This window comes from Rhopilema esculentum, chromosome 7 (genome assembly GCF_057945365.1).
Source record: "Rhopilema esculentum isolate cy_ngs chromosome 7, ASM5794536v1, whole genome shotgun sequence".
NCBI classification, from domain to species: domain Eukaryota; kingdom Metazoa; phylum Cnidaria; class Scyphozoa; order Rhizostomeae; family Rhizostomatidae; genus Rhopilema; species Rhopilema esculentum.
The window spans coordinates 4,152,781-4,174,119 of NC_142821.1; the positions used below are offsets into that span (position 1 = coordinate 4,152,781).

General features: G+C 36.3%; 1 protein-coding gene across 2 annotated transcripts; it reads left to right on the plus strand.

Moving 5' to 3' along the window:
- The first annotated feature begins 1,465 nt into the window (after window positions 1-1,465).
- LOC135683542 (TNF receptor-associated factor 4) lies at window positions 1,466-18,120 on the plus strand. Of its 2 annotated transcripts, XM_065198831.2 has the most exons (10): window positions 1,466-2,621; window positions 4,050-4,257; window positions 12,178-12,371; window positions 12,936-12,984; window positions 13,390-13,494; window positions 14,147-14,308; window positions 15,114-15,194; window positions 15,627-15,704; window positions 15,997-16,372; window positions 16,721-18,118. In XM_065198831.2, the coding sequence occupies exons 1-10, from the start codon at window positions 2,368-2,370 to the stop codon at window positions 17,005-17,007; spliced, it is 1,794 nt and encodes a 597-aa protein (XP_065054903.2). In that variant the 5' UTR covers window positions 1,466-2,367; the 3' UTR covers window positions 17,008-18,118. The 2 variants fall into 2 exon arrangements, with proteins under 2 accessions (XP_065054903.2, XP_088965606.1); XM_089109480.1 differs by lacking the exons at window positions 1,466-2,621; window positions 4,050-4,257 and adding an exon at window positions 4,281-5,519 and having other exon boundaries at window positions 16,721-18,120.
- The last annotated feature ends 3,219 nt before the right edge of the window (window positions 18,121-21,339 follow it).

Consider the following 21,339-nt stretch of genomic DNA (forward strand, 5'->3'; position numbering starts at 1 on the left):
AGTCAATCGTTACGTAGCTATTTTCTTTAGCAAGGCGAACTTGATTATTTCGATCTTGAATACTTTTATATTTGTGGCTTTTCAAATTTTTTTTATTGAATGACAAGTAGCGTCTACTCTACATTGAGTTTCGCGAGGGGTGTATCACTTCAAAAATCCTCGTACACCCTGCCAAAAATCCGCAAAAATCCACGAAAATCCTTTCAAAAATCCGCAAAAAGCCACGAAATCCTTTCAAAAATCCAGAGATCCACAAAGAAAATAAAATTCCGAAAATCCAATCAGACTCAGAAATGTGCAAGAAATGCCCGGTACCAAGTCGAAGAAATAAGGCCAAACTCTGGCAACATCAGCGTTGAATCACGGACTTACATTTTGAATGAAAATCTATTGGATCAATCAAAAACATCATCGAAAGATACGATGGATGATCTGGACGATGAGATGGATGATTTGGACGATGAAATGGATGATTTGGAACAGTGAATACGGAGACTTTCCGTTGTTGTTGCTGTTACCGTTCCTCATCATAGTTCCTCGCTGGCTGACAGTCATCTTTGGTAACATGAGTTCTTGTTCCAGTCGTCCCTTTATTTTTGTGCACCAACAGTCCCTTCCTTGACAAAAAGAAACGTGAAAAGCCACCAACCATTTCGCAAAAACCTATCTCGGCAGCGCAGGTGCGCAACGTAACGAGAACGCAACATTGAAAAGCCTGGAAACCAGTGCTTCTTTAGGAAAGAAGATGATCCTTCCAAGTCATTGTTAGGGAGAATACTATCATTTTTGTGCTTAAAGGGCAATAAAAGGACAAGAGCTACCTAGGAAAATGTAGCCAAACCATAGTTTAAAATTTTCAAGCATGATGAGATGACAAAACGATATATGCTCTAAGACCTGTAACGCAACTCAATCGAGCCATTGTATAAACAGATGATTCGATCCAGACTCTTTTGTGAAATAGCTGAATGGTCCATTGTGTAATATATGATTCAATGAAAGAGCCAAAACTTGATATCGTTGTAATGAAGATAGAACAAACATTCAAATGGTATGCGTCAATTGAATTCAAATGTCATCATTTTCTGAAGAATCCCGAAAAAGTGGGCTGAGTGTTTTTAACACCCTGTCCACCCGGCATTATTGTTATGCTTTGATTTGGTTGTTTCGTTGAGTTATGTTTTGAAGTCTAAAGGACATGGCTAAATAACTTATGTTTTGATAAGTTCTTTTCACAGAACTGCATGAATAAATGAAATATACCAACTAACATTTGGCGATAATCGGAGTTGTCAAGCAAGGAGGTATAACGAAGCTAAATGACTTTTCTTTAAGATTTTCGGAGGAAAAATCCGAAAAATTTGCTAAAAATCTGAAAAAATCCGCAAATCTGGACCCGAAATTGACGGATTTTTAAATCCGAAAAGATCTCGTACGCCTTTTCATGGCCTATTCATTTTCTGCTAAATTTTACAAAGACAGAAAACGACCGGTTTAGAGCTTGAAGATTGTTTTGCTGCTTTTTTCAGGATCTGTGTCTTGTAAAAGGTCAAGAGGAAGTAATATCTACATCAGAACATCTGCTGTTTATTAGGTTTTATAAATCTAAACCTTTTATATTGCTTAAATTATCGCTGTAATAATTTGCACTCTAGGAAAACTTTGTCCTTCGTTAAGTATTCTTGCTGTTACATTGTGGAAACAATACATTGGTTATTAATTCATCCCTACAAACATGTTACCAGTATATTATTTTAGTTTTTTTGGTAAATGCAGTCTTTAGAAAAAAGGTGAATGATGGATAAAAGGTATCAGAAATTCAGTCAGAAGCGAGAATTTATGTCATATCTTCACCTCTCATTAGAGACTATATGAGATTTTACAGCGCCAGTTGTAGGAGAAGAACAGCATTCTATTTCAATGCCTTTTTTGGGTTTCTCGAGCAGGCAAAACTATAACCATATCACCGATCTCAGTTGTATTAAAGAGTTCAGCAGGCTTATAGCGTAGCAACGGTAGAAAAACAAGACATGCCTCACAACTGCTTATACGTTCAGCAGAATCGAGCAACCTGCTGGACCCACGATTGGTGTTATTTACAGCCGACAATTCTGGTATCCAACGATATCATTGAATCTATTCATGGTGCATATTCAGTTCTTATTAATTGCCATCCCTTCCTTAGCTTCACGTTTCTATTGGGATATTTCCCGTTTAGATAAACCAGCTCGTTGCTACGAAAATAAACATTTTTCTCAACCGCTACGCTGAGAGCAGGCAAAGCTTTTTCTCATCGTTAGCTGAAAATTTTATCGAAGAAATTGAAAAAGACCTGTGTCGAGTTCAAACCTTGCTTCAGGTCTAGAAATGTCAACCATTGAAGAACTTGAAGCAGAGTTGATCGGTGAAGAAGAACCAAAGAAGATTGAAGAAGGAGAAACGAATGGTGGACAGGATGAAAACGAAAATGTCGAAGATGACGATTTAGAGGAAATTGGAAATGGGAACAGTGAAGAAGAGAATAAAGATGAAACAAACAGTGAAACAAACAATATCGAAGAGGAAGAAAATGCAAACAACGAAAGCAAAGAAAACAACGAAGTCGAGTCAATTGAAGATAGGTAATTATAAATTTTGATGGTGCAATCAAACAAGCCAGAAACAGGACAACAAACATGATATAGGAATACCGTAAATCCTCGAATTAGCCCCCTGGGGGCTTTTTTATCTTTGATATTTTTGGATGGGGGCTTATTCGAGGGGGGCTTATACGAGGGGGGGCTTATAAAATTATTGTAGATATTAAGAAAACATTATTTAAAGACCTCGTTTATTTTAGTAGGAATTTCTTTATCAGTATTAACTAATTACTGCCAAAAGTATGAATTTGTTGTAGTTATTCAATAAAACGCCATAGGCAACCTCAGATGGCAAAAATCATCAAATTGAGGGGTCCAATTTGAGCATTTACGGTAGCAATGGGGGCTTATTCAAGGGGAGGGGGCTTATTGACAATTGTAGTTCTAGGGTGAGGGCTTATTCGAGGGGGGGGAGCCAATTCGAGGATTTACGGTAGATGTCACTAAGGTCTCAACAATACATCGTCAGATTATACTTTGACATGTATTCAAAATTTGAGGTAATTCTATATTATATCACCATCTAGAATCTCTTCTATTTATCTTTGAAAAAATATTTAATTCTTAAATGGATTTGAAGGAACGTTTGTAGCCGCGTAGCTCGATATTAGGATAAGACCTGGAATGCTGTGGTCAATTCCAACAAATGAGTACCCCTGCTTGGAAGTCAAGCCTTTTGCAGCGAACACTTTTCTTGAAAATTTCAATTGATTATTTTGTGTTATGAATACGAATGCCCTCTTCGACCCATTTTCCACTGCTAAGCACACACACAAGAAGATGCATATCAAGTTATTCCGATGCTCCTTTCAATTCCGAAATTTTCTGGTTGCTATGGAATCTAAAATACTTTATGCAAAGTACAGTTTCAAGTGGAAAAACCAGATCTTCGCGCTTTCTTGGCCATCGTCTTACATTTCTCATTGTGTTACTTGTTTCCTGTTATTAATATAAACCCATTGATCTAAAACTCAATGTAGCTTATACCCAAAAACAATGCGAAATGTTGTATTGCCTTTGACTGAAAGCAAGTGCCTGCAACAAAAGACTCTTATCTTCAATAGTTAACTTATCTATTCAAACATAACACTGATATACACTTTCAGTAGGAATATGTCCATTTTACAGTGACATTAGTTTAGGGATTAGTTGTTTATTCTATTTACGTTGACTGATATTATCCAATTCTCATTGACATATGAAACACAGCTTACTGTATCCGAAGTCTTTTTATGGGTACTATACAATGTCTGCATAAGGTTCTGTCTGGCCCTGTAATGTCTACACTGCCTGTCGTTCAATCTATAGTTGAGAAGGTCGGTTGCTTGAAAAAACCAAGTCATCAACAGTAAAGCTTTAGGTTTAAATTTTCTTCTTGTGTCCTTCTCTTACTTGCTTATTTTTTCCAAGGCCACGCACAAGCAACTCGAGACAGTCTAACATGGATGGGGATGGTCGCCAGTCTGGACAACAAAATAAAAGCAGAATGGGCTCAGCAACCAGACCTGTAAGTAGACCAAAGAGCAATATCTCAATGGGGTCTGATGAGTTGCAAAAGCTTGTTGATGAAGAGGCGGGAGAACAACAGAATGGAGAAGAAGAAAGAGAATTGAAATCGGTAAGGGCCTGTGTTTTCATATCATCGTTGAAACTTAGCCATAGACCAAACGTTATAGTTTTACTGGCTCATAAACTGTTAAACTTTGGCATTTATTGGCTGCCAATAGACTGAGTAATGCGAAGCTCAGCTTTTTTACACGAAATCAAGCCTTTTATTGCTTCAGACCTTTCAAATCTGTGAGACGACCGCAATTTGCTTGGTTTGTTATACAGCTTCCTTTTTGCCTGATTGTTTGAAATTTGTGAAATAATTTAACATCACCTCCTTCAAGCAGAAACGTCACCGGGGTAGATTTGTATCTTGAACGTTCGATTTGTTTCGTGAAAATACCTCAAGTATCTGCAGTCCTCGTCTTGACTTTTTTAACTTAGAAACGAGGCTCAATGCTTACTAAAGTATGAAGTTTTTCAAAAATTGCTCTCAAAGAAATGAAGTCTTTTTTGGATTTTCTTAATAAAACACTTTCTTCAGTAGAAGAACCTGCATCAGGACAATCTACAAGAGCTCTTTAAAAAACATTTATAACTAAATTGTTCTTTGCAATAAAATCTCGAACTTTGTTTTAGAACCGCCTAATGAATTTTTTTATTTTTAAGAAGCAAACTTCTATTTGCTTTAGCAACAGAATGTTTCGCCGTGCTTTAGACCTGCATTGGCTGTGAAAAAACCATTTTACCAGCAAGCTTTATTATTAATGCATGTAATATCACTGTCATGAAGACTGCTGTCATGCTCTGTCAGAATCAAAACAATCCAAAATTCAAGCAGTACTTTGTTGAGTAATTTTTGAACAAGATATTGCTGTATGGTCAGATCAAGTCAATGACAATGTTGTTATCGTGGACTGACAGTGCTTAAAAAGAAGAAGAAAGAGCATTTGCTCTCAATCAATGTTTCTCATTTTCTCTATATTTAAAGGAATAAACATTTCAATGTCATTTGAATTTCATAAAACAGGTGCCCGATTGTTGCAGCAATTTCATTGTCAAACAAAACTGTCAACTGAGTTTCGTAGGCAAACGGTTGTGACTGCATTTGAACTTTTGTTAATCAGTAGCAGGTCGACTGCTTTCAGTTTAGCCGCATTGATAATTTTGAACAGAAGCTGTAATTAAAAGTTGTCTGAAGAACAAAGTCACAAACGTAAGTTCGTTATCGGGAGATATTGCTGCAAGCTGGCCAAAGTTGGTTATGATAACCAGTCAATTTAGTTGTGCGAGTGCGTCTCAATGCAAGAAACAGAAAAAACTTCAAATGATGTACGGTATTCTGCTGTTTTTTTATCTACTACTGTCTAATTGTTTTTCTACAGTTTTCTTTGTACTTTCGATAAACTCTCTCTTCAATATCATGGAACTAGCCATTTCTTAACAGTTATTGCTAATAATTCCCAGAATATTTAATATTTGATGGTATTTTCTAGACTAAAACCCATTACCACGTCCATGCACAAGTGATATAATTCAAACTTTTTCATCACCCTACTCAACATTTTGCGCAGTGCTTTTCTTTCCATTCTTCGTTACACGGATACATATCAATATACGCAGATTTAACGACAATCATCTCGTTCAAAGGTCTGTTTTTTGGTCTTTTCTGTGTGCTTGCTTGTTTGAATACTTTCAGCTTCCGCAGTAATCCAGTCCAGATGGTTGATGTTTTAATCCTATCAACCAGTTTTGAGTTTTATCTTGGTTTAATATGAGAAGTGATGTATTTAATGGACGAAACCTTTCTATCCCAGTAACCGTGAAGATGTTCGTTTTATTTTGTTTCATGCGTATCACTGCAATTATCGATATGATTGCCGGTTCAGATTTTCTGATTATGAACTTTTTCCTTCATCTTGCAGGAGAAGAGTTAATGATATTAATATTCCTTAGCCCAATTTCTATTTTTTAGTTATGTTACTAACTCTTTCTATCCATCAGCTAAAAATACTTCTTTGGATGTAGCAAAAATTTGAATAGTATATATTGTTGCAAAGAAATGGAGTTCTGCATCCATTGTAAGAAGATTAAAATTATCTGAACGTGCGGATATTCTACATAGAAACTAACAACAACTTTTTTAATGCTTTTAGCTCTATGACAACGCTTTCCATACCCATTCAAAATCCTTTGATCACAGTTTTTTTATATAAACCTCTTTAATCTCTACCGTAGCCTGCGCCACTCGGTTTTTATGCATTTTGATTTATGTTCTACCTTTATAGGCCTAATGTGTTTAACCCCATGAAATTATAGTGTCGACGAGTTATCATGAAATCAGAACTTGGAAAAATATACAGTAGAATTTATGATACATGCACTTGAAATGATTTTCAATGACACTACTCTCAGCATCGTTGTAGCTTATTTTGCATTATCAGAATAGGTTTGTTGCGATTTGGGATTTGCTGTTTGCTGGCAACAGACAGTGGCTCGATAATCATCTTGTTTCTGTCAAATGTTTGTTGCCATTGCTTCAACAACCAGTAGATATTCTCGCTGTTTGTCATTCTAAAGTTTCTATTGATACAAATTTGTTTTCTGATATAGTCACGTATTGAAATTGGCTTTGAATCGCAGTATCTAGTTTCACAATTCAGGCAGAGTTGTTTCCCACAATCGAAAGTAGTTGCCTTCCTTCAAAAGTAGGTTCTGTCAATGCAAAGTCGTTTTTGTCAATGCAAAGAGGTTTCTGCCAATCTATAGTACTTTCTGTCAATATATAGTACAACCCACAGTACTTTCTTCCAATCAAATGTAGCTTTTTGTCTGTCTGAAATAGTTTCTGTCAATCGAAAGTTACTTCTGTCAATTGAGGTTACTTCTTCAAATCTGATGCATTTTCTGTAATTCTTAAAGAATTTCCTGTTTAATAATGTTTTGAAGAAGTGAAGAATGATTGAAAGAAGAGCCTGTTACTCTCTCCTTTTTTTAATTTCATTTGGTTTTTTTGAAAATCGGTTTTTTACAGAAGATCTTTTGCTTGTAATTAAAACATCGCAGTGACCAGGCATGTGCATGTTTCACCTGTCATCCTCATCGCAATTCGCAGGTACAATTCTTGACGTATAATAAACAGTGGTGTGATGGCGTATTGCAAGCCATAACGAATTTGCAGATTTTTTGAATGTACGTCAGAAACTACATTTTACTGATTGGATGTCTAGCCGTCTCCTTAATACGACCAACCTGTGTACAGCTGCCGAAATTGCAGCGGCGTAAGATGATTTTGAAGTTTGGTGACAATGTCATGAATGTTGTATGAGCGAAATGCCTTGAAATGTTTATAAAGTGTCCAAACCGTTTATATCATCGTGTTAAAGATATTGATGTTCTGTGTGTGATGCAGAAACCCATTCATAAAATATCTAATTACGATAGCTGTTCATTTTGCTGAAAACTACGCCGAGAGTATTGGCTCATTTTGTTTTCTATCATAATTGATTCATCTGTGAGTACACAATGTTTTTTCTTATCCCTCATGTCACTGTTATGTTCAAAACTCCCCTCTTATTTGCACTTGGTACAGTAACTTCCAAATACCACCGAATATCAAATCTCTTGCCTGATTATTTCAAGCCAGGTAGCTCTGTTAAACTTTCTACTGTTAGCGCAACCTGCCATCTTTCGAAAAACTGTTGCTAGGCTAGCAGTTGCTACAGCAGTGAATCAACACACAAAGTGGATCCCTTGTTAATGCGCGTGGGATTACGCAAATAAAATCAACAGCATCTTAAACTAGAAGATTCTGGCACCATAAAGACAATTGCAGCTGTTAAAAAAGTTATTTAAAGCTTTTTGGTGATATTGTGTCGAACTTGCTGTTGTTATCTATGTTCTATTTCTAAACACGTGATTTTACATGGACTTTGCTATTTATTAATTCAAACAATCTTTTTGTGGGACAAAATAAAAAAAACTTCTTTGAAAAAACAATATTTTGAAACATACTAAAGCTTTTGGTCTTACACTCTTCAAAGTATAAAACGTCAAAAAATCGAAAAATCTACGCTAGGTATGATATGTTTATACCCAGTTGTTGATCGAAATGGGCCAATCAGGAATGTGAGCACATGACTGTCGAGGTTTCCCAATCATTGCTTGCGTATTGAAAATTTTATCAGTGGAGTCCTAAGGTCAAAACGAACTCCTTCTGTCTACACAATAATGGTTTTGTCATGTTTATGTAGATAGATGGAAAGACGATCATGCTTACAAATAATCCGAAACATGTCATCATTATAGTTTTTTGCGCAATATGGGGTTTCCGGTAAATGCTGCCTGATAGGAGAATTGCACCATCTAGTGTGTTTCAAAATGTTTACTTTTTTCAATGCAATTCAAATAATCCTTGTAAAATTGCATTTTGTTTTGATACCTTCACTTTACATTATGTTTATTGCTTCTCGCAACAAACATTTCCATTCTCGCAAGTTGTTCTTTTTCAAAATGAAGTTGTTTAGGGGCGTTAATGACTTTTAAAGGGAATTTTTATCCTGGTCTATCAATTGGTGTAGAAGAAAATAAAAGTGATAAAAGGAACGGTTGTATTGGTAAAGAAATATATCTGCAGCAAAAGCAGAGAAGTATGAAATGCTGGTTTTGAACAAGAAATTTTGTAGCTATTCTGATGACAGAAATGATAATATTCGGTTGATCTTTCACCGGTATCAGCCACCTTATGTTTCACCTATCCACATCTATCTACCATGTTTAGTGATGTCAAATTATAAGATTTGTGAAAACCAAGTGTGATTTCCCCACAAATGGTGCCAATTTTGTCACACCACTAAAACACGCATCATTATATCAAGATTGGGAGTGCTTCATTGCTAGAGTTTCAAAGTTTAGAAGGACAAAAGTCATACATCTGCAGAAGAATATGGCAAGAGGTCGGTCCTATTCTGTGGATATTGGAAAACTCAGGAGCGAAAATGCAAATGCAGACAAGTGGGTGTCTGCTTTTAATTCACTGCTAAAAGCATGCGATTCATTCAACGACAGAAAGAAACGTAATTCTATTCTCTCCTTCATTGGAGAATCTGCCCTTGAAATTGTCGAGTCTTCGTGCAATGACGAAAAGTCGCCGCATGAAGGAAGAAGTGATTCACCAGAAGAAGGCAATATGCGCAGGAGAAATTCATCAAAGTCAACGGAGGTAGCTATTTTCAAGGCTTTTTTGCCACTTCTTCAATGGTCGGATCAAAGTTATATTCACTCGCTCGTTGATAGCGCTTGGAAGTGATTTTTGGTGTGCCATCCAGCAAACATAACTAATTGAAGTGGGTTTGCTTAAAGGTGATAAAGTAGGCTTGCCTCAACAAGGAAAGTCCTCTACTTGAAGATGTGACTCCGATTAATGATTTTGTCCTTACATGTACGAATGTTTAGCTCTCAAACAAAAAAGGATGGAACATCTTGACACTGAAGCATTCTACAAAACGATGGGAATTGGGAGAATTTCTCAAAATTGATTCACTTTTTCATTTTATTTTTTTCATTTTTTCATTTTATAATATTTATACATTTCATTTTATAATATTTATCCAGGTTAAAGGTTCATACATATTTGTTTTTCAACCTGACATGTTTAAAAGATTAAAATAAGCGCTAATAAATATGTTATAATACTAATAACAAATAAAATTTACCAACCTAACCTAATTTACAATATTTAATAAAACTAAGGCTATAAAAAAATACAACAATAAACTGGGAGCAATAAACTTTAGGAAACGTTTTCTAGTTATAGAAAAGTAACATGAGATGACAAAGAAATTTGATTTGAAGCATCCCTAAAAAATTAAAAGTATAGTAACGATATTAGAGCTCTTGATGTAAGAGCATTTGATTAGATGGGAATAAGAATATGAACGTAGATTGCAAAAAAGACTCTGCTCTACTGTTCACTTCAGTTTAGTTGTATTCTCTACTAACACGCCTAGTTTGACTACCAACACCTAGTTTGATAATTTATCATCATTTGTTTAGAAGAATCTCTTCCTTTTACATTGTTTGACATTTAGTTGTTCTTTCATTTACCTTATATTTTTGTTGCTTCTGCTTGTGAATTATAAGTATTGAAAGTTTCGTAAAAGCCTTTCTAATACGTTTTCTACCAAAGACATACTACGTTAAACAGTGTAGGAATAACTTTCTGTCGCATCATTGGCATTTTTGGAAAGCAATATCGTCATCTCATCTTGAAAACAGTGTTATATATTCACTCGGCAGGCCATATCTCTAGCCTGTCGTAGGCTGGATTAATGTAAGTCCTTTGTGTGGTTTTGACAACCTCAAAACCTTCAAATCAGGAAATTTGGCAAGAATATAATGAATTTAATGTGTCTTTATCAATTTTAACCCACACGCAGAGTCATTCACATTTACTCACGTCTATTTTCCTGTTTTCAAATAGTTTTGAACTATTTTGGCGTAGATTTCTGTTGATTGTCAAGATAAAGCTTGACATCAAACAATTTTCCATATTACTTTCGCACAACTGAATATTTTCAAGATTTATTCAGCGTATGCATTTCATTTTAAGCGGTCTTGGAGAAGAAATACACCATTCCCTCTACGTTCTTATTCTGCTCTTTGTAGATTTCTTTTGATTTATTGTTTTTACCCCCAATTAACCTTAGTTACAACACTCCAAACACGATGAGATTTCTGCTAGTCCTGTACGACATACCACATGCCACTTTTTGCATTGATTTAAGGAGAAACAGAAAATCACATGAATATTGAGAAATAGCCTATCAACTGGAACACGTGACCTTTTTTCGGTATACGAAAGAAAATTTAACAGAAACTCCTCTTTTTTCCATAGCCTGTAATTTGTTAGAGGGATAGTGAAGCGTTGTCTTGAGTATTTCAGTGTATGCTATCTGTCTTTGGAGCTCCCATCAAGTACCACTTTCTACCTTTCATACAAATCATCTACAGCTTTTTTGCCTTTTTTCTGTTTAGTCTTTTCATTCCTCACTTGGTGGAGAATTGCATCGTTATCACATTTCATGCAGGCTCCGATGTGTTGTATTTTGCGCAATTCGCGTGTTCGTTACATTAGCAACAACCATATTCGTCTTTCAATGCGAGAAACGCTTTATAACTTATCTCGTTCACAATTTCGCGACTTGCTAGAACTGTTGTGTTGATGCCGACTTTTAACACACCTGCCACTGCTTCGAAGCATATTTAAACAGTAGTTCTACAAAAGTTTTCTTTTACAGTTCTAATTGACACTTAGCATTAATTATACTTATCTTGTTGCCTTGACCTAGCAGTCCTACGACCATTCACTAAATACTCATAAAGAAAAATTTTGCGATTCAATATGATCAATCATATATCATTATCTTGCACTTCATAGCATTTCATTTTAAATCCATATTTTGCAATTTAGCAATTTTTCGGCAGCAAGTAAAAATGATAAATACAGTCAACACAGATAATTCAGTATTTCAAGAAAAAGGGACATCGTTGAGTCTTTAAGTTTTTAAGGAAAGGGAAAACCTTTAGCATCATCATCATTACTGCACTAGAATTATCTGATTAGGGTAAAGTACATATCCAATAAACATGTTGTTTTATTAAACAAGACCGCTCTGAAAGAATTGAACAGTATTCATCGCAGTGGGCCTTGTAGCTTATTGGAATTACCAGACGATGTAAAATTCTAATCATTTAAACGACAGGGTTCCAAATTAATTGTTGCTTGTTTTTGAGATTGGCCTGAGCTTTCGTTTTAGCAACGAAGTCAAACATGCTTAACTAACCACGCATAGTTGCTAATACTTTTAGAAGCTCTACGGAGTTGCCTTGCACTGCTCTGCCTGTAAATTGTTAACAGCAGTTTACATTCTATACATCATGGTAGTGATTATTATGATGATGTTTAATAAAATACGCTTGACCGGTCTAGGTGAATGGATCGAGGGCTCTCAGCCGCAGCAGCATGGAAAGTCCTGCAGGGTGGCGCGAAAGATCCAAAGTAACGCTTGCATTTCCACTGGAGAAGCAACACTCCTGTCCTGTTTGTAGGGACGTCTTGCGATACCCAGTGAAACTAGGATGTGGCCATAGACTGTGCTACAGCTGTCATCAAGAGGTTGCCAGGTAAAATTGATGATGTTAATGATAACAATTTCCTTATTTTCCTTTTACATAGGAATTGCTTACTGGTATTTTTCAAATGGCTTGCCTATAGCAAATACTCAAGACACTTATGCTAAATGAAAGGGTAGCAATTGCGATAATAACTAGCCATTATAATAATCATATTGACCAGTATCATCATCATTACCATTATCATCATCGTCATTTTAAGTGACCAACAGCTATCACCAATCTTCATCAGACGTCATCCCCCTATATGACTGACAACCAATAACACCATCATAGCATTAACGGCTCCCACGAGGTCATCAGGATGCTCAAATCTGGTTTTATTTTTACCATTAATGGTACTCGTGGGGAACCATCTTGCACGTTGTTTCTCAGGCTTGTTTCTCGTTATTGCAAGAAATTAATAGTTCTTGAAAGCAACCACACATACTCGATTTAAAAACCTGCTTCCAATAGAATCATACCATGGATTATATTCATTCCAATATGATCATGCCAATATAATCATGTTCATATGTTTATGTTTTAACTTGCAAATTTTCATTTGTCTTCCAGAGTGGAACCACGCTGCCCAGTAGATCAATCACAGTTCGATAAGGGAAAGGTACGGTTGTGTTTGCGGCCTACAATGGCCTTGCGTTTTATCACATAATATAGATATTGAGTTTCGTTTCTTTTGTTGCAGGCTCCCGAGTTTTTCAACTGTTGAAAATCTCTGGAAACAAAATCAATAGCCATTACCTGCAGAACAGGTTCCGGTTCGAGTACTTAGCCTAGAAACCTTGCCAGAAGATACGATTTAGCATAGTCGAATCAAATAGTCGTCTAGTGTAATTATGCTGGAAAATTGACCTAGCAACAAATTGATCTTTCATAAGTCTTGTAGCTGACCCGTTTCATGATTTGGCTAGAAAGTTCAACTGGTTATGCATGAAAGCCGGTTTGACAAGAACAGAAAGCAACCGTTCCTTTGTTGTGTTAATACTCATACTCTGATTGTTTTTGATAGCCTCCAGTGGACCAGGCTTTCAATGAGGAAATCATGGCATTGGATGTAATTTGCAATAACCATGAGTGGGGGTGCACTTGGCAAGGATCCTTCAGAGAAGTACAGGTAAGGGTAGATTTATCTTGGTTATTAAAGCATTTGGTTTTATGTTTACAAAGACTTCGATGCAGTAACTTCAAAATAACTTTGCATATGTTGCAATACTTGAGCTTTGGTGGCTTTAATCTAATAGAAAGGGGAGCATCCATGCTATAATTTAATTCCGACAAACGATCGTATCGAGTTTGGGCGCTGAATCTAAGGCTTAAGAAAAGAACAAACGTTATGTAATGCTTGCAGTTTTTGTTTGGTTATATGACAAAACATGTTTGCCAAAATAGAATTGTAATCCGTTCTTTGACCTTCTTCAAATAAAACCTTTTCCGAAATAACACCAGCACGATTAATATTTCATCCACACAAAAACATTTTCCGAAAGGCTGTTATCATGGTGGACATCGCAGCCCCTTTGCCCACGTTTACGACGACTCTATGTAAACCCAGTCTTGTAAGGATAATTGTTGAATTTATAAATTTGGCGAATTAAAAATGATTTTCATCACTGATGAGCGGGTAGAAATATCAATTATTTCTTCTGTATTTCATCTATTTGTTCAGGGCAGTTGTTGTACGGGAATACCCCTAAAGCCAGGAAGAGAGCAAACTGACAGTAACGGTAGAAATTTTTTGAAAGTCTCAAAATTAAACCAATTTGTAGGTTCACAATGACAAATGTGACTATGCTGACATTCTTTGTGCCAACGATTGTGGAGCCAAGTTCCAGAGAAGATTCTTGCAGAAGCATTTGGATAAAGACTGCCCAAAAAGAATCATTCCTTGCGCATATTGTGATGAAAGGCATCTTCGAGAAGAAAAACGAGTGAGTATCGACTAAATATCTGCAATGTATTGTACGCTACTGTATTATAATGTAAACTAAGGTACTGTATTGCACTCAATAGTATTGTATAGTAACCTAAGGTATTTTATTGTACTCAACAGTCAGTGGCGAAACGGAGCCATCTGTGGCCCTAAGGAAAAAACTGAGTCAGTGCCCTATATACAGATTGCAAAAAGCCCCATCCAAGGGCGAAGAGCATGTCAAACACAATTACGAAGATGAAAGAATGATAATTTTACTCGTTAACAAGAAGAAGCTGAGTTATTAAAACTTCCGTTCAAAATCTTTAAAACTTTGAAGATTTAAAAACATAGATATAAAAGACAATTATCGAGCTAAGGTGCCCTAAACTGCGTTACGCCACTGTCAACAGTATTGTATTGTACTCTAGTGTCTTGTGTTGTACGCTACTGTATTGTACGATATAGCTAGAAGCATATAAGCAGGTCTTGTTTCTGTTTGTATTTTTTGGACGGAAAGCTTCTTTTGTGATCATTTCTGTGCAGAAATAACTCTACATACATCTGCTGAGCCATGAACAAAAAACAAGGTTTTAAGATATTTTCTTTGTATAACATTGAATTCTTTCTTAAGGGAAACGTGTGGGTGCCTTCATTGGAGCAAAAACTGACTAGAGTAACTACTTCGAAAATGATACCCCATTTTTACATCCCGGTTTTGCACCCCCAACATGAGACACGTGATTCGTAGTCTAGACACGTGACTTTGTATGTAGTTATATGTTTATACGATATATGTTATTTTCATATTTTGTAAATTGCAGCAACATCTTGAGGAATGCAAAAAAGTGCCACTGCCTTGTCCAAACAAATGCGACAAAAAGTTGACTATTCCTCGAGAGAGTGTAAGTAACTCGATAAATTCCTGCCTTTATCCCATATTGAGTTTCTTGTCCTTAGCTTTCAATATTTTCTCTTTGCTTTGTCTTGCTTCCTTTTCAAAACTATCAGCAATTTCACTTTTTAAGTAAAGATACAGTAATTCGTCTTTTCGAAATGATCTAGGTTTCACACTTTGGTACGTAGGCAATCAGCGTTTTGTTATTATCTGAGATTAATAGGAGAGTGAGAATTTACACCGAATTAAGATGCACCCTTTCTAACAAAACCAACTAAATGTTTCCAAAACGTATTCTTTACTTGTAAAACGTATCCTGGTTGTTTATTTTGATGGATCTATTCATTTGCTCTTAATCGGTTAAAGCAAATTTCAAAACCTGCTCTATGTTTCATGGTCTTTGGAAACTTGCAGTAAAACTACTTTACTATTTATATAGTTGGATGCCCACATTGAGCAAGAATGCCCAAGAACAAAGATCATGTGTCAGTATGAGGACATTGGCTGTACACATCGAGTAAGCATCTACATTTTGTAGAGTATATTTTTTCACTGTTTTATAAATGTAGAAGTGTTTAAAAGCATGTTTGTACTCTGAACAGGAAAGGGAGATTTTGACTTTTAATCCTTGTGTATCTTGTCTCAATCTGCCTCGAACATGTGACCATTTTGATTGGCGAACTATGGTTTTCCATATTATCTATTTTTCTATATCCCTTTTTGATTTCAGATATACGTGTATCTAACTTTGTTTTTCTAATTCCTGCTCACAATCTCTCGATAATATGAGATCTGTTCTTATTGTGCAGTCCAGTCGTGAGAAGTTGCCAAAGCATTACAAAACTGGGATCATTGAGCACGTGCGTCTAATCTACGACCTCGTGATGGAACAGGGTAAGAGACTGGAATCTCACGACGTCCAGCTGCAAGATCATTTAAATCTCCTTCAAAACCACCAAGAAAGACTAGCTGATGTTGAACGCATTTCCCGTAACCAGCTTATATGGAGAATCGAGGACTATTCCAGAAAGCTGAAAGAAGCGAAAGCAGGTTCTCTGACGACCCTGTTCAGCCCGAGTTTCACTACAAGCAAGCACGGTTATCGACTGGCAGCATCTGTTTGCTTGAATGGAGATGGAAAGGGCAAAGGAACACACATGTCAGTTTTTGTTAGTGTTCTTCGAGGTAGGTCACACTTTCTTATAGGTCACACATACAGTTATCTTCTTTATGTGAAAAGAGACATGCTTCTAAATACTGTCTCATCAACTTTCACACATTTAATAGGTATATATATGCTAAATTCTATTTTGTATTAGAAAAGTGATAATTGCAAAAAATTGCCAAGAACGAAACGTGTAGCCAACCCACCCTATATGCACACTTGCTATTAAGGAAGTATGTGAACAAATAGATTATTGGTTACCCCTATGCCTAAATCACTTGCATATCAGATACATGCAATCCTGTAACTTGTGTTGCACCTGGCCTTTATCGTTTACATAATATTCATAAAATTCTATTGATACATAGGTGCATACGATGCTCTACTCAAATGGCCATTTGATTTCCGCGTGACATTTTATCTACTGGATCAAACAGAGGATGCATCAAAAAGAAAACACCTGAAGTTTAGCATCAAGCCAAACCCTTGCCAGGATAACGAACCATTCTTAGGAAGACCACGATTGGAGAAAAATGCTAGCTTTGGAGGAGCAAAGTTTGCCAAGCAAGAAGATGTTGAAACGAGAGGGTATATCAAAGATGATACAATATTTATAAAAATAACCATTGACTGTGATGGAAGTAGTGAGCCATGAAAGTAACTGACTTTCTGTATATAAAAATGATATGTAAAATAAATTATTCTATTTATAACATCAGTTGTGAGAGCATTTATTTAAACGTACTCAGTTGTGATAATCCTGGGACTTTTTGACATTTTCAACACCATTTCACAAGAGTCACATAATAACGATTTTCAGGGGGTAACTTACAAATATCAAAAACACAAATATAGTGGCTCTACCCTTTAGTTCCGACCCTAACTGTCATATGATATAAGCCAAATTCCTCTCTAATTAGGCTGAAACTGACTAAACAACTGATTACGCCCCTTGAAAAGACAGTCTTTGTATACCGTAAAGGGACAAGTAAAGACAACTATATTAACCGATGTAAAATCAAACTGCCAATTCCATATTTTAGGCCCATTCTAAAGTAAAAGATATGATTCTGATATTGTTTCCAATGGGTGAAAGAAGGGGCAGATTTTCTGAACGATTTAAATTAAGGTGCTAAAACATATAGAATGAGATTATCGAGCTGATATGCAATCTCCAGAATTGATATCCAGATTTCATTTAGGGTATTTAGTTTAGAAGTTGCTCAAATACATCATCATTAGCAATTTGTCTATTAGCTTGACAGATAAGAAATGTGACTTCACTATTAAATCAGTAACAGCACGACTGGTTGTATTAATGTTTTGGTGTTAGTAGTTCCTCTCTGAACATGGTAATATTGTAGATAAAAGTAGACTAACAGACTTGTAAAAAAGTCTTCATTTTAAATTATATCATTTACCATGTGCACGTAACATTAGAAAAATATTGAACAAAATCGTAACACATAATTTTGTGTCTTTTTTCAATTCTTCGAAGTATAATGAACTTGGACACAGATGTCAACAGAATGAACTTCATTAGTTTCAATGATTTCTTTGAAAAAGTAAAAATATTAATTATTTAATATTTATAAATCATTTCAACATTCTGTGACTCGTTAGCCAATCGATAAATTGAGCAGGTGCAATGTTAATAAACGAGAGAAGACCCTGTAAAATATAGAGACTTCTTGTTGGTTGACAGTGGGTCTTTAAGGATATAGCCTACCCCTATCTAATACATTTTTAATGGGTTTTTCAACGTGCTGACTGGTGGGACAGTTGGCCCGGTGGAACCAGCAGTGAAGAAAAAGTTAGTACTATTACCGCAACCAGTTGACCAATTAACTGCTCAGCAGAAGAGGCGGATGCCAAGTATGGGCAATGGTGCATCTTCATCCAATCCTGGTTGCTGTTGTTGCAAAGTTAATCAATCATTTTGAGATTAACTTGCTTTGAACAACTAAGAATTCTCTCCAGGTAGAAAGGAGAGTAGTTGAATGGAATAACAGCGTTTATTATATGAATGCCATGTCAGTAATATGAATTAGAAGTTAAAAACATTGCAGCCAGTGGTTGGCTTTCAACTTCTAACATAATTCGTGCAGACGGCAAAGAAGGTTGCGTTGTAGATCATTTAAAAAACAGTACACAAAAAAGGAAAGCTATAAAGCAAAGCGTTCTATGTCAGGCAACTACCCTTAGGAAACTGTGACAAAGAAAAGCAAAACAGCGACTTTGAATTTTTTAATTAATCCTGCAATGGATGCAGATAACGATATACAAGATAATTCAATAAGTGCTAGGAGTTGTCCTTCAAGAGCAGAGTAACCGCACTCTCCCGGAACGCTTAATTCCTCGACGCCCCACTTGTTTTGACGCTTGATGGTCTGGAACCCAGTGAACCATTTGGTTTGTTTCTGTAGTAAAGAAGGATAAAGCTTCAATTTTGTACCATATACTTCACCTGTCTCGTTTGACTATTACCGAGATCTAGTTACAAATGGAGAGATGCAATAGTTAAAAAGAAAGCTGGAAGTAAAGCCCATAGCTGATTGTTTAAAGGACTGTCTTTGCTATTCAGTCCAGATTGACTGAATAACTGACACGATACAAATAGACTCGATTTTATAACTGTCATGTGATGAGTCAAAACTTTATTTTTATGGGTATTAAATGATTTCGTTACTTATAAGATTATTTCCTGTCATGGCAACTTAGGTTTTAAAAGTTTTTCGGGGTAATCACTAATAGAGAATCTCTCAGTGGTTGCTTATGGTCGCAAACTACAGTTTCAAAGTTTTAGTGTTCGAGTCCTTGACATGGCCAAACTTTCACCCAGATTGAGTGAATTAGCCAGCTCACTGCAATTCCGTGCGTAGAAATTATAATGCGTAGCGTGTTACATTAAGGGAGGACTAGAGGAGAACAATGCTTGTAGCTTGTCAGTGTCCTAAAAAAAACCACTCTCGGATGCTGGGTAAAAAAGAACACAAATACAAAAGTATAGAAAGAAGGCTAACACAAGAAAAATGAAGTTTTGTAGCGGTACCATAAAGTTTAATTGGGTAGAGATGTCTTTACAATCTGTTGTCATATGTCATTGCTCAGATTTAGCACTGGAGTTAGTTTTTAGTGAAACGAGAAATCTGCATTGTTGTGTGATTACTCGATGCTGTTTGTGGGGAGCCAAAGAAAAAACTATCAGGGATATGATATACCGTGATTGAACAATCAAGACTTTTTTGACTCAAATACAGCCTAAAATTTGCATTGAGTCATGATATAATGGATTGGGTATACCCCAAGTGCAAAATCCGCTGAGTCATGATTTTCATGACTGCGATGCTATTGGTTGACCTGGAACTGGTCACATGAACTCACCTCGTACTGATTGACAAAACAATTTCCATCAATAGCAAGTTGTCAACAGCGGATGCAAATATCACATGAAATAGCACCGATCACGCCGAAACCAAATGACCCCCTATAGAGAAGGCCTATTTACCATGACTCAATGCCTTTAATCTATTACCACAGTCGTAGGCGAAAACATTTGGAAGGAATATCCCAGTGTTCTAAAAATAGTTTAAAATTCTATTCAATTGGTAATGAGTAACGGGAATGAATGAATGTAATGGTACTTCATGTTAACTCAGAGGTGCCAGTACATTCTCCGAGGATGCGAAATGCTCTTGCTGTTTCCAATTTTTCAGAATGTCTCCAAGGTGGAATTTTTTTTAATGAAGCAGTCGTTTATTTTTTTTATTTCGCTTAGTAAACAATATATATTTGTCCTTGTGGCAGACTAATGCCGCAAAAATCGGGGGCCCTTTTGGCTATTTTGCCCACAAGAGAAAAATGCTATACAAATACCCTGCATTTTTATCAATTGTAAGAAAAATTATGTGAACCATTGTTTGAAAAACTTTGAGGAGACTAATAACCACTCTCCCACCCCCCCCCCCCATACGAACCTTTTGCATCGCCACTGATGGTGCCAGTTCTCCTTCTATGATATTAAACTTGTACATTTCGTATACATATAAATCTACATTGAAGAAAAATGGAATACCCATTACAGGAAAACACAAGTAGGAATTCAGGCTCTGAGCAAGTATTTTACCTTGTGGGGGTTCAGTATACTTTACTGGTACCCGAAAAACAGGACCCATGGTACAGATCTAAAACAAATTTTGGGACCTTGGATAGAGAATTGCACGTGAGCAATGAGGTATACTGTAAAACCTCTTAAAGTGGGGGTTTTACAAACGTGAGTTCTTTGTAGGCAGAAATTCTCAAAAATACGGCAACGGCAGATAAGATCAAAATTCTTCTTTTTATGGCAATGATACGACTAACGGCTAACAGCAAGTTCGACAAATAACGACACGGCTTCAACAGGCACGACAAAACTAGCGGCAGAGCTCCAAGCAGTACGACAAAACTTTCGACAAGACTACTCCTAACTTATGAAACAACCCTTTATATAACCTAAGCAAACCTTAAAACTAGAAATAGCTCTTGCTAGTACTGCCCGCAAACAATTAGTTCCTTGATAATGATTGTTTTGAAAATTTAGGTCAGGATATTCGAAGAAGACATCTTGGGTTTTCACAATTTTTTAAAAACAGCTGCTCTAGTTGATGCTAAACTATTCTTTTTATCAAGAATTTTTGGTGTTCAGTTTGCCTTTGATTTAAGTCCAACGCCCTTTTGAAAATCATGAAAGTTTTTCAAGGGTTTGACATTTATTTTTCGATAATCACGCCAATCATAACTTTTGCTCGTATGGTCTCGAGTTTTTGGGAGAAAGGTGTGGCATTCGACTGGTTTTGATTCCCAAAACTTCGAATCAAAACTTCCATCCATTGCGGAGAACCGAGCTGTGATGCAGCACCGTTTTCGTGCCAAAAAAACCGAAGGCCTTTAACAGAGTATTGGCAGAGCAACGCTCCGAAGATAATTCCCTTCCGCACAAAGAGGT

Coding starts and splice junctions, on each gene's coding strand:
- LOC135683542 (XM_065198831.2), top strand. CDS start 2,368: ATGTCAACCATTGAAGAACTTGAAGCAGAGTTGATCGGTGAAGAAGAA. Junction 12,372..12,935: donor TGTCATCAAGAGGTTGCCAG/GTAAAATTGATG, acceptor TTTGTCTTCCAG/AGTGGAACCACGCTGCCCAG. Junction 15,195..15,626: donor TGACTATTCCTCGAGAGAGT/GTAAGTAACTCG, acceptor CTATTTATATAG/TTGGATGCCCACATTGAGCA.